Here is a 14,252-nt window from a genome sequence, read left to right as displayed (position 1 = left end):
TGTGTTAGTGGGGGACTGCCATACTGAAGCATCACAGACATTTATCATCACACTTGGAGGCTGGAGGTCCAAAATCAAGGTGTCATCAGGGCTGGTCCTTCCAAGGGCCCTGAGAGAGAAGCTGCTCCGGGTCTTTCCCCTACTTCCGGTGGTTTGCTGGCAATCTTCAGTGTTCCACGGCTTGTAGACACATCTCCCCCAGATCTCTGCCTTTGTGTTTACATGACATTTTCCCTGTGTGTGTGTCTGTCTCTAAATCTCCCCTTTCTATAAGGACACTGGCCATATTAGATTAGGGCCCCACCCTACTCCAGTGTTACCTCATCTTGACTTAATGAATTACATCTGTAATGACACTAATTCCAAATAAAGTCACATTCTAAAGTATTGGGGGTAGTATTTCAACATACAAATTTTGTGATGTACATATTTTAACCTATAAAAAGCTCCATTGACAGGATTCATAGATACAGTCTGCTGCCTCCAAGGAAATGAGCAGGGGGGTGGGAGAGGGAGACTGGCCTCTCAAACCTTTTTTGCATAGTCAGGGTACAGAATTCCTTTTTTTTTTATTGCTTTTAGAGACAGGGTCTCACTCTGTCACCCAGGCTGGAGTGCAGTGGTGCGATCATAGCTCACTGCAACCTCAAACTCCTGAGCTCAAGTGATTCTCCCACCTTGGCCTCCTGAGTAGGTGGGAATACAGGTGTGTACCACTATGTTGGGTAATTTATTTATTTTTTTTTATAGAGATGGGATCTTGCTTTGTTTCCCAAGCTGGTATCAAATCCCAGGCCTTAAGTGATCCTCCTGCCTCAGCCTCCCAAAGCATTAGGATTACAAGCATGAGCCACCACATGCACCTAGCCCAGCATTCTTTCTGAAGGTAAAAAATATTACATAATTCATCTATTTAGCACCTTTCATAGGCATCTTCCTGAATCCAGAATAAAATGCAAACACCTCCTCCCCATGGTCTGCAAAGCCCCCTGTGGACTGGCACCTGTGAGCTCTCATACCCAAGCTCTCTCCACCTGCTTCCCTGCCCAAATCCCACATAAGGAAATCTTCACAGGGTGGTCACACCCATGTGTTTAGTGTCTTCATAGAACTGTCCACAATTTGAAATAACAGTGTGCATGTTTGTTTATTTACTATCTTAACCTACAGAATTGAAGGCCCATGAATGCCATGTCATTTATCTATCCCTGTCACTGTTGTGCTCCCATGACCTGGTCCAGCATCTTGCCACAGCAGGTGCACAGTAATATTTATTGGATCAGCCTAAATGCCATTAGGATGTGAATCACCCTTGAAGTCTCCCATTCCTTAAGGTCCACATGCATTCAATCACATTAGTGAAGTTACATTTCTTAACCACACACCCTCCCCTACAGCCCAAGCCCACTGCAACTGTTCAGACTCAGAACTCACCACTTATCACCCTGGAATTTCACAATTTCTAATGTGTCTCCCTAACTCAGTCTTGCCAACCCCTATCATCTTCCACAAGGCTACCAAGGGATTTCTCTGAAAGATGCACATTACCAATCACCCTTAGCACCCTGTCTTGGTGTCTCACCTCCTGCACCAAGGTCTTGCCATACACCAATTCTTACATGCCCCAACCCCACCACCCATGCACACAACAGCCATGGCAAAGGACGTGCATCCCCCTCCTGTAGGCAAGCTGGCCCTGTGCAAAGGGTTGCAGGAAACCTGTCGAGGAGAGATGGGAGGGTTTCTTCAGATGCTTTAATGGGGAGTCTTAATCCAACAGCCTTACCTTTCAGGAAAAGGTATTTTATGCAACATAAAGAAGGTGCTATTTTCAGAGGTACATAATGTAGCTCATACTGAGAAGAATGATGAATATCAATTGTGAAATATCCAAAAAGAGTGGAAAAGTTCATGATGAAAAGAAAAATAAGAAGCTATTCATACAGTTGAAGAAGTTAGTGACTGCTAACAAAGGTCAGATGCTTTATTGTGATTACAGATATCTCTGTGTTCTTAAATCACTGAAGAGTTCCAATTCATTCCCACAATGGACATGAATGACCCATCCTATCAGGTGGCATCTCTCATGACATTATGTATAAAATGGTGAGAAGTTCTAGGACACCAAAAGGACAAAGAAAAGAGGACATGCAGTTTAAGTTTAAAGTCCACAAGTTTTATACTTAAGATGCACTTTTTAGCATAGCCCACACTGATCCCCTTGTTCTTTGAGGTATAGAGAAGTTTGAGTGGTGGTTCTTCCATCCCCCAGGTAGAGGGCCTTTGGACTCTGACACAAGCCTCCTAAGTCATAGCTCCATTACCCATGAGCTTGGGCAGTAACAGCAATGGCCTCATAGGTCTATCATCAGGATTAAATTCTTGAAATAGCAGAAGCACTGAATAAGTGTTAACTAATTCTACTGCAGCAAGGGAAGTCTACCTATTAACTAAGGATATCGTGATCTAAAGACATAGCAAAGTGTATAGGAAAGCAAAGTGCATGTTCACATGTAAGGATGTACTGACAGGTGTGTGTGTGGAGAGGCAGAGATGAAGACAACATTTTATTCATTCATTCATTGGACAGGTATCTACTAAGGCCTCTGGACTAGACTCTAGGGGTAGACAAGTGATCACAAAGACATGTGAGCCTTGGTCCAGGGCTCATGGGTACCTGCCACAGGCTGAGACTCAGAGGATCTCAGGTTCAAAAAGCCTTTAAATATCTTCATCTTTCTTGTGCCTAGAGATTTTTTTAAGCTTCAGAGATCATTCCCACATGCCTCATGTGGCTCCTCCAGTATATTCTATTAACTTGTTTACTAATAGATGTAACTTAAATATTATTACATCTATTGTTATTCGCCTGGAAGGGCTTTCATTCCAGTGATGAACCAACTCTCAAAATACAAGCTTAATGTGCAAACATATTATTTTTTCATTTCTTAAAAGAATATTAAAACTACATATAAGATCATCCTCTTAAACAACTGATAATAGCCATGCTTTGTCCTTCTAAAAGTTATATCGCTAAAATAAATACATAATTAACTCCCTTCAGTTTCCTTCAAAGTTTCATTATTTATTGGGGAAAACTGGTAACACCGGATCCTAGAAAATTCTCTCTTGTTCACAGATCTGAAGATAGTTTGGGAGGTTACCAAAGCAAGGAAAAAACAAAAAAATCTCTCCATAAGGTTTCACTGGGCCTGATTCTTTGTTCCAACTTAATTCCTTGCTAACCATCCAGAATCAGACTTTATTCCATGTAAACCTAAATTTTCAAACCCAAACTGCATAGCTATATTGGGATAGGTTGTAGTAAACCAACACTCTCACTAATAGCAAATAGAAAAAGCTAGATAAAATACAAATTTCAAAAATCCAATCGATGAAGCCAAAAACACAGGCTGCGGGATCATTATGGTAAACCACAATTCCTGCACACCTCTTCCCCCAGAACTTCTCTCCTGCTGGCAGGGCACAAAGGAAAAGCTAAGAGAGAATGAAAACCCAGTAGAGTTTGAGGGAAAAAAAAAGTTGGAGATAGCCAAGAAGTCAAAATAGGAGGGGCCAACATTTCAGAGAAAACAAATGAAAGAGAAGTAAACCAACCAATACTGGCTTTCCCCTCCTTTACTGGCTAGGCTGCACAGAGTAAGAAGTTAAAAAGTGACTATAAAAATGGCTAAAAAGGATATCTGAATTTTCAGCCACATTGTGGTGTCAAAGCATTCCTGGCCTTCAATCAGGACTTCTGGGGAGCTATATGCAAGGTTAATGGGAACCAGAGCCCACCTGAGCCTCAGCAGGACTTCAAACCAGCCCCATGGCAGCTCAGACCTCCAGAAAGGCAAATAAAAATGACTCAAAGCCTCTACAAATTTTTATACACAGTCAAAATTGCCAGGCATACTGAGAAATGGAGCCAAGCAATAAAACAGATGAGAGAAATGGAGCCAAAGATGGCCCAGATATTGCAGCATAGACTGCATGATTAATGTGTCCAAGAAAATAGATCACAAGATGGAAAATCTCACCAGAGAAATGACATCTAGTAGAAAGAATCTAATTTTAGAATTGAAAAATGCAGTAACTGAAATCAAGAACTCAATATGACTTCATCAGATCACAGAACACAGGGGAGTGACTTCACATGATGAAAGACAGGTCTGAAGGTTTTCAACTGGTGAAGCATGGAGGACAAAAGTAAGGAAAGAACAACACAGCATAAGGGACAAATGGGAACTGGAAGAAATGTGTAACCTTCCCGTGACTGGAGTCCTAGAACATGAAGAGAGAGAGAACGGTAATGATGCAGTATTTTAAGAAACAATGGCAATTGGTACTGACTGATTAACACTGTGGTACTCAAATGGTGGTGGTGTTCACCAGGGATTTGGGGTTTGGGGGGGTAGATCCACATTTTATGGATGTGGTGAGCATTATGGAGGGGAAGGACATACCTCTAACCCTTCTTAGGAAGAAGCAAAGATATAAACTGTAACCAAAATGTTAAAAAAAAAGAAACAATGGCTACCTTTCTTCAAACATTGATGAAGGGTATCAAACTACAGATGCAAAAACTTCTATGAACCTTAAGCAGGATAAATGTGAAGAAAACCAAAGCAAGGGTAGTATCATGGCATTTAAGCTGTCACTTCTTTTGAACTTGCCTGAGCTCAGATGCTTCCAAAAAGTTCCATAAAGCAATAGATCTTCCTCCAGTAATGATCAACCTTTTTGGAAGGGAACTGATCAGGACTTGATTGCCTGACTTCAGCCACAAGTGGAATGGATCAGAGAGGAGGTTGAGATGCCACAGGTGTTTCTCTTATGACCCCCTTGGTAGCACACCATTCTATTGGTTTTACATTTTTAGGTTATGTATCATACAATGGAGCATATTCTGGCAGTGTTGAACCTGTCCCCATGAGCTGCACTGCCATCCCATTAATTTCTGGGTAGCACATAATCACACTGCATCCATGTTACATTGACTCACTGCATCTCTTGGATTTCCTCAGGTGCATAGTACCAATACCCTCAAAAATAAAGAAAAAGGAGCCAATCTTAAAAGGCTGCATACTGTTTGATTTGAAATATATGACATTCTGGAAAAAGAAAAACTATGAAAACAGTAAAAATATCAGTGGTTGCCAAAGGTTAGGCTAAGAAGGGATGAATAGGAAGAGCACAGAGAATTTTTAGGGCAGTGAAACTACTCTGTGTGATACTATCACAGTGGACACATGACATTACACATTTGTCCAAACCCATAGTATAGGCTTTAGGGGATAATGTGTTAAGGAAGGTTCCCAGATTGTAACAAACATACCACAGTAATGCAAGGTGTTAATAACAGGAGAAAGTGCGTGTGGGGTGAGGTGGGGAGTATATGGGAACTCTGCACCTTTTGCTCAAATTTTCTGTAAACCTAAAATTGCTCAAAAAGTAATGTCTATTGATTTATTTTTTTAAAAAAGAAAAGCAATCCTAACACTAGACTCATGCTGATCCCTTTTCCTCTCAAGTTCCAAGTTGGAGCTGTGGCCCTACAGGTATATAGAGTAACTGTATTTCCCCACTGGCTGGGAAACAAAGCCTGGGCTTCACTGCCAAGCAGGTGCACCTAGAAACTTGCTCTGGAATCTCAGTGAGCTTCTGCTCACTGAACACAAATTAATGGAAACAACAATATCTCCTCCACTATCATCTCCTGAAGATTCAATAAGGTGAGGTCAATAGCAGAGAATAAGTATTGGTGCATGAGCTTCCCTCCTTGCTTTCCTAAAAGGCTATTTTAGTGGATATTCTCAAAAATAAACTCAGAGGCTTCCCTGCACGCAGCTTCCCTGGTCTGGAAACAAACTACACACAGTTTCTATGAGGAACTGTACACATTTAGGTTCATTGCAATGCCAAAGATAGAGGATGCTGTGAGACCTTTACGTAAATAAATATTCTCCTGGTCTCACCCAAACCATTTCTAATCTTCTCAATAACTAGAAAAACCGCAAACAGCTCCAGGATAAATAAGATAAACTTAATCTATTAAACAATAGACTGAAATGCTACTTCATTTTCATTCAGCAGGAGGAAGCTGAATCTTCAATATTAATAACCTCAATAAAAAGCACAAAGTACGGGGGAGGGAGGGAGGCAGAGGAGGAGGAATAAGAAAAATGGCCATTGCTTTCCCTGTTTCCCTGTTTCATTGATGGTTAAATGGCCATTTGGAAAACAGCCAACATTTTATCAGTCTTTACCTTTATCATCAAACCTTCAATAAAAACCTACATCCTTAATCCCTGTTCACATCTCTAAATTTTGCTTTTTCTCATAATATATTCTTTAATTTGATTGGTTTACTCTCTCACACATTTTTTATTGGTAACTCAATCCCAATAACCACTTACAGTCAATTCTCTATTTTTATTAAATAAATTGCTTTTATTTTTGTTAGCTGCACATTTCACTTTTAAGCACTTTACCTTCTTTTAAACTGTGCCCCTTGAAATGCAAATCAAAACCACAATGAGATATCACTTATCTCCAGTGAGAATGGCTTTTATCAAAAAGTCCCAGTATGATAAATGTTGGCATGGATGTGTAGAGATAGGAATTCTCATACACTGTTGGTGGGACTGCAAACTAGTACAACCTCTGTGGAAAGCAATATGGAGATACCTCAAAGAATTAAAAGTAGAACTACCACTTGGTCCAGCACTCTCATTACTGGGCATCTACTCAAAGGAACAAAAGACACTCTATAAAAAAGACATCTGCACTCGAATGTTCATAGCAGCACAATTCACAACTGCAAAGAAGTGGAAACAACCTAAGTGCCCATCAATCCATGAGTGAATTAATAAGATGTGGTATATGTATACCATGGAATACTTCTCAATCAGAAAAACAATGGTGATCTAGCACCTCTTGTATTATTCTGGATAGAGCTAGAACCCATTCTACTAAGTGGAGTCTCACAAGAATGGAAAAACAGGCACCATGAAATGTACTTACCATCAAATTGGTATTAACTGATCAACACTTATGTGCACATATAGTAATAATAGTCATCGGGTGTCGGGCAAGTGGGAGAGGGGAGGAGGGGAAGGGCACATACACACCTATGGTTGTGGTGGGCACCACCAGGGGAATGGACAGGCTTGAAGCTCTGACTCAGGTGGGACAAAGGCAATATATGTAACCTAAACATTTGTACCCCCATAATATGCTGAAATAAAAAATAAAATAAAATAAATAAACTGTCCCCTGACTTCATAGATACAGTGGGAGTGTGTGATGAGCTCAGCATTTGAAGAGAAGCCCTTTGTCATTCTGACTTCCCAGTAGCAACGTGTTTTGAGTGCAAAGGTGAGAAACACTCATCCTCCCAGCCTCCAGGGCCCTACCCTAGGAAGCCAGCCAGTTCCCCCTCCTCGGGCTGTTCAGCAATGACACTAACTTCCCTCTGACATCGTTTGTTTATGGATCTGCTTCCTCCAAGCAGGACTGCATTCCTGTCTCCCCAGCCCTGCACAGTGTCTTGCCTTAGTTGTGAGGCAAATGTTTATGAATGAACAGAGAGAGAGCAATTCACCTAGGGAGAACACAAGAATTCAATATTTAAACGTGCGTGCGTGTGAGTATATTTCTTACACAAATCCTTGACTATCCTGTGTGCTTTGCTGAGCTCAAGTAGGTTAGTAGCATATTGTCTCTTCCTAATAAAATTAGACATGGGAATGGCCTAGACAACTTTAGCTCTGTTGAGAACTGACTATAGACATGTCACCATTTCCAGAGTAAGGAACTGCTATCATTCAGCTTGTGCACTGTGGCCTGGACAGCTGCTTCACAGCCACAAAGTAACAGGCAACCACAGCTATTGATCCCCCTTTCATTGTAGTGGAGATACACCCTAGAAAGGGAAAGATTGACTAAATGAAGTTTGAAGATATTTAGGGCAATTCTACTTATAATGAGGAGGCTAACTGAACAGCCTCTATGTTAAATATCTACCACTGGGTGTGGTAGATATTTAGGGTGTACTTACCATCAGGGTGTACAGGACACCGAAGCTCAGGTAATTTTCTTTGGCCATAGAGAGCTTATAATACCTCAGACCATTTTTTAAGGGGAGAAAGGTGGTCTGACTGGAAATCCTACTGGATTTGAACTAATCTCATGAACTATGACCTCCATACCTCAGATAGAAGAGGGTGTCACACTTCCCAAATGCAAGGATCTGTTTTGGACAAATGCAAGAGGCCCAACTCTTCACCATGGCTTCTGGGCCTCCCAGGGTGCTCCCCACAGAACTTCCTCCAGGCACTCCTTAGCAAGTCAGCGCCCCGTCTCCCAGCTGTGTAACATGCCCTGTCGCCCTGTCTTTTATGGAAAACCTTCACAGTGTGTCCCACCTGGCCAACTCCTGCCTATGGGTCAAGTTCAGATAGAGATGACCTCAGTGCAGCAGTCTATTCCAACCTTGCCAACTTTCCCAGGGTCAGCACCTACCTTTAGCAGAGCCCTGTGGGTGACTGTCACTTACTTAGCCTCCTCCTCTGCAGCTTGTGATTTCCAAACAGAAATTCCCATCAATTCAACTAACATAGCTTAATACTGAGCACAAAGTAAATTTCAAAGTCACAAGGAGTTCAAGAAAATCCCTAGATATGCAAATGCAAAAACCTGTTCCTAAAATAATTTTGTAACCATACATCCATGGAGGCACTTGTACTTTTAGGATTAGACATAAATGTATGTTATATATAAAGGTGGTATATAAAGTGTTGTGGAACAAATGTAAAAATTAAATTCCAGAACAAGAAAGAAAGACATTAAAAAATGATGACCCTCTTTATGCAGTCAATTGAATAATGACATATCAAGAAAAGGTAATACCACATTCAAAATTTGATTTTAATACACAACCATCTGTAGCCCATAGGTTATATGAAGTAATTCTCCTTTATTTATTCATTTCACTTCTTTGCTCTAGTTTAGGGATGACATGGAGATTTTTTTATGTGAATCACCCATAAATATAACTTTACCCCTACATGGAACCCTTATATCACCAGAGAAAAGAACACTTTTAAATCTGGCAATGAAAAGAAATGATTTTGCTACTAATTTTGGAGGGGTTATTTCCATCCACAGAACATTGCAATGAAAAGAATGCATTTAAGTCAGCATTTTGGCAATTCCCCACCCTCAGCCTCACATGTCTCCCAAATTCAGGAGCAAATGTGAAGCAGTGAGCACAGGCAGGGCTCGGCATTTGGGAGTTCCTGACATTGCTCAGGGCTGCAAAGGCAAGACCTGCTTCACGGTCTTATGTACACCTGGAAGGCAAGTGCACCCTGGCCTGCAGCTCAGGCCAAGAGCTCTCACCCTACCATACTCCAAACTCCAACACCTCAGTACTTGCTTCACAGCCCAGAATGTTTTCACAGGAAAGAGCTTCTTTTGCATTAAATAGTTCTTGATCTCAATTTGCTTATAAGTCTGTGGAAATACCCAACTCAGAGAAAACACATATCCTGTATTTTCTCTTGCAAAAAAAGAAAAGAAAAGAAGTTTATGTATCCTCAAAGTCCAAACTGAAGACAAAAGTATAACTGTGTTATTTCAAATCCTTTCCTGAGAAACACCAGAAGGCAGCTCTCTTGGATCTTGAAAGAAGGAACCGGGTCCTTCTCCAAAAGCTGCTCGGGTCACCACCTCTACTTCTTGAATTTTTTTAATACCATTTTCAATACCTAAACTACCAATAAATACTACAGATTTTAAAAAGTCAATTGTGAGTTTTAAACCTGCATGATGAATTTAAAACAGAAGTGCACGATGAGAAAGTGAGCAAGAATGAGTACAACAGCCATCAAATCAGAAAATAAAATAGTTCCTTACCATGTTTATTGATGACACAGGCCCAATGCTGTTAACATAAATGTCAACATCAATTACGGTCGGTTTTACTGTGGAGAAAAACACATTTATGTTAATACTTTGTGCCAGAGAGAGACAGCAGAATGCAGTATTCAACATCCTCATGACACATGCACTAACATCACAAGGACATGTTGGAAACACATAGGGTGGGTTTTTCCTAGACACTTGTCTTATAGTTACAATCTGAACCCTGCTGGCCCTACTTTTTTAAGTTCTGGAAGGATGAGAGATTCTTGCTTGTATTTATCAAGGTCTAGGAAATTGGAACAATTATATACTGCAAGTTGCCAGTGATAGATGAGTATAAAGATATTCTGTAACATCAGCTAAGCTGATTTTATGGCAAAGACAGGACATAAATCTACGACATTGCATAAGTGATTTCATGTCCAAGTTTTGCTGGAAAGCTAACCAGAAGAGATGAGCAATGTCAGTGATGTACCAAGTTATTTATCCACCACAGAGCTGTGTAACTATCATTCTAAAGCAAAGCAACCCAGAGCAAAGTTCTAGTGAGTTTATACACCAAAAAATAAAATAAGAAACATATTTTATTGTAGGAGTATCACTTAAAGACACATATTCACACATATATGACAGAGCTAAAATCCTATAACTCAAAAATAATAAAATTTTAGTAAGTCAAAGAGCTACTGTTTCAACTATGAGGGTATAAAATTTATATAATCAGGGGTCGTGATATCTAACATTGTGCATCAGAGGTTAAATTGGCTCATTGGCTTTAAAGAAAACCAGTTTCTTTTTCCTGGGCAGCAATGGAACTGAACGAGACGGGTACTCAGACTGCCAAGTCGACAGACCTCCGAGTCAGGGGCGATGTCCTCTGAAAGGATGGACGTGCCCTTCATTCAGCACTCATGGATGACAAGGGAGAGAACAGAGCCAATTTCAGAATATTCCTACCCAGAGAGGACTATGAACTAGACTCCTGAACCATTACACATGAAACAAACTGTTTCCACGGAAACATGTGTATTTGTATAGGCAGTTATTTCAATGTGCCTCCTTTAGGTTTGCCAAATAATGGGACATTCACAAATGGACCTCTGCACTCCACTTTGGAACTATGAGTGTCACCTCTGAGCCCTCGGTCTCTTGTAAAATTGCATATTCAGTGGTCTGTCCCTGGGCAATGATTTCCAGACCTCCATGAAATGAAAATAATGATTATGAATTTGAGCCAACTTCTCTAACATCTGTCAGCACAATCAAATCATGTGAGCTCTGAAGAGCTGTTGGCATTTTGGAAAATGTCCCAACACAATTCTATGCACTATGTATATAGTGCCTAAATTTCATAAAAGGAATATTCTTCATTTTAAATGTAGCTTTGTTAACTACTGTGAAAATTAAGTAGCATCTTTCTTCAACTTAATTGGATTCAGCAAGTGTTCTGTCTTCAAATACTACATAACCTTTGATTATGCCATACAAAAGCCTGTGTTGAGTCAGTCAGTTGAGAACCTACTTTTCTGGTTGTTTCACAGTATTTATTAGACTTTAGGCTTCCAGAGCTTTTTATCTCATTAAATTAAAAGGACCTGCAGACATACAGCTTTCTTAAAACACAATAATGCAATGAAGGGTTTGTGAGAAAGGAGTTTGGAATAACCATACATACACACACAAAAGCTGGAGAAATGAACTGTTTTCAGTTGATGCTCTTTTAAGTAGAGTCATGCTAACATAAATGAAGCATTTAGGAAAGTGGCTTTGACAGGGGCACTCAGGAAAGAGACTGGTCACAGGAGGCTCTCGGGGTTTATAATTTAAGACTCAAGAGTAAGCCTTGACAAATGATCTTCATCAAGGATGTCAAGACCATTCAATGGGGCTTAGGGCAGTCTTTTCCACAAATGGTGCTGGGAAAACTGGATATCCACATGCAAAAGAATGAAGCTGGACTCTTACCTTCCATCACATATAAAAACTAACTCAAAATGGACTAAAGACCTAGGTATAAGATGTAAAACTACAAAACTATCAGAAGAAAACATAGAGGGAAAACACTGGGTTTGGCAACGATTTCTTGAATATAACACCAAAAGCACAGGCGCCAAGAGAGAAAGAGATAAATTTGACTACATCAAAATTAAAAACTTCTGTGCATAAAGGGCACAACAGAGTGAAAAGGCAGCTCATGGAATGGGAGAAAATGTTTGCAAATCATGTATGTAATAAGTAGTTAATATCCAGAATATGCAAAGTACACCTACAACCCAACAAGAAGAAAAACAACCTGATTTAAATGGGCCCAAAACTTAAATAGACATTTCCCCCAAGAAGATACTCGAATGGACAATAAGCACATGAAAAAATGCTCAAAAGCATTAGTCATTAGGGAAATGCAACTCAAAACCACGGGATACCACCTCACACCCATCAGGATGGCTAGTATTAAACCAAGCAAGCAAACCACCACCATACCAACAACAACAAAAAACAAACAGAAAATAACAAGTGTCGGCCAGGATGTAGAGAAATGAGAATCCTTGTGCACTGTTGGTAGGAAAGAAAATGATACAGCCATGGTGGAAAACAGTATGGTGGTTCCTCAAAATACTAAAAATAGACTTATTTTATCATCTGCCAATTCCACTTCTGGGTATATACCCAAAATAATTAAAGTCAAGGATTCAAACAGATATTTATACACCCATGTTCATATCAGTATTATTCATAACAGCCAAAAGATGGAAACAACTCAAGTGTTCATCAACAGATCAAAGGATAAACAAAATGTGATGTCCATACAATGACATATTATTTTTCCTTAAAAAGGAAGGAAATTCTGACACATGCTACATTATGGATGAACCTTGAGAACATTATGCTAAGTAAAATCAGGCAGTCACAATAAGGCAAATACTGTATGGTTCCACTTATATTAGGTACCTAGAATAGGCAAATTCATAGAGACAGAAAGTAGAATGGAGGTTGCCAAGGGCTAGGGGAGGTGGAAACAGGGAATTAGTGTTTAATGGGTACAGAATTTCAGCTTTGCAAGATGAAAAGAGTTCTGGTGATGGATGGTGGTGATAGGAGCAAAACAGTAAGAATATTCTTACTGCCACTGAACTGTACACTTAAAAATGGTTCAGATGGCCATGCCCTGTAATCATGCCTGTAATCCCAGCATTTCGGGAGGCCAAGGTAGGAGGATTGCTTAAGGTCAGGAGTTTGAGATCAGCCTGGGCACCACAGGGTGACCCTGTCTCTACAAAATATTTTTAAAATCAGCTGGTTGTGGTGGTGCAGGCCTGTAGTCCCAGCTACTTGGGATGCTAAGGCAGGAGGATTGCTTGAGACCAGGAGTTTCTTGAGGCTGCAGTGAGCTATCATGACACCACTGCACTTCCTGCCTGGGCAACAGAGCAAGACACTGTCTCAAGAAAAAAAAAAAGGTTCAGATGGTAAATTTTATGTTATGTTACCACAAGAAAAAGAATATTAAACCCTGGATAGCCGGGAGAAAGCTGAAGACTTACACAGAGGTAGAAAAGCCAGGGCAGAGCGTTCCTGAGTGAAGGGGTGCAGGTTCCATTGTAAGAGCATAAAATGGAGCTGATGGAACTGGGGCCCACACACTTGGTTCAAAATGGATTCACACTGCAATTCTTTGTTTGAATTCTCCCTTACCTGCCTAGATGTTATTATTTCCTAAAAATTCAGAATTAGTACGTCGGAGAAGCATGATAAACATGTCCACGGTATGGCATGAGTGAACACAGCAAAGATGCGCTGGGCAAGGCTTGGTAGGCACCAAATGACCGCCTGTGCCCCCTTGACAGACCTGTGTGGCCCCACGGGGAGTACGGGACTACAGGGACTACAGTCCTCTGTCGCAAAACCAAAGCAGATACGCGCTTGGTTATTTTCCTCCACCCTCTCGTGGTCTTCCCCATCCTAGAACGAGCAGCTGAGGAGAGCCTGGCGGACCATGTGAGCTCTGTCAGTGAGGAGCTGAGGAAGCAGCCCCGGCGAGAAAGGCCCTGTCAGTGGCCTTGCTGGGGGGAGAACGCAGGGTCAGGGCGGGTCTGCTGCAGAGGCAGCAAGAGGCACAGGCTGACCCTGGCTCGCCAGGATGCCAGTTAGACACTGGAGCTGAAGAGATTTGTCATCATTTTCGTTGTGGGCACTCAAGGAATTCTGTCATGGTAAAAAGTGAATAAAGCATATTTTAATTGCAGGAAGTTTCTGACATCAATTCCTTTGGGACTTGACATCTAAAATCACCTTTAATGGTACAAGGTTCCTCCTGTTAA

The 14,252-nt window shown here is 40.8% G+C and overlaps 1 protein-coding gene across 1 annotated transcript in view; it reads right to left on the bottom strand.

The window, feature by feature from the left end:
- The window catches only part of GABRG3 (gamma-aminobutyric acid type A receptor subunit gamma3), a 435,843-nt gene that overhangs the window by 385,599 nt on the left and 35,992 nt on the right, over nt 1-14,252 (bottom strand). The window contains exon 3 of the mRNA XM_012759954.3: nt 9,925-9,992. Coding sequence (XP_012615408.1) covers nt 9,925-9,992 — 68 coding nt within the window. The remainder of the gene's footprint in view (nt 1-9,924; nt 9,993-14,252) is intronic.

The sequence above is a fragment of the Microcebus murinus genome, chromosome 7 (genome assembly GCF_040939455.1).
Source record: "Microcebus murinus isolate Inina chromosome 7, M.murinus_Inina_mat1.0, whole genome shotgun sequence".
NCBI lineage: Eukaryota > Metazoa > Chordata > Mammalia > Primates > Cheirogaleidae > Microcebus > Microcebus murinus.
The sequence above is the reverse complement of the archived record's forward strand: the minus strand, read 5'-3'. Positions and strand labels throughout refer to the sequence as shown.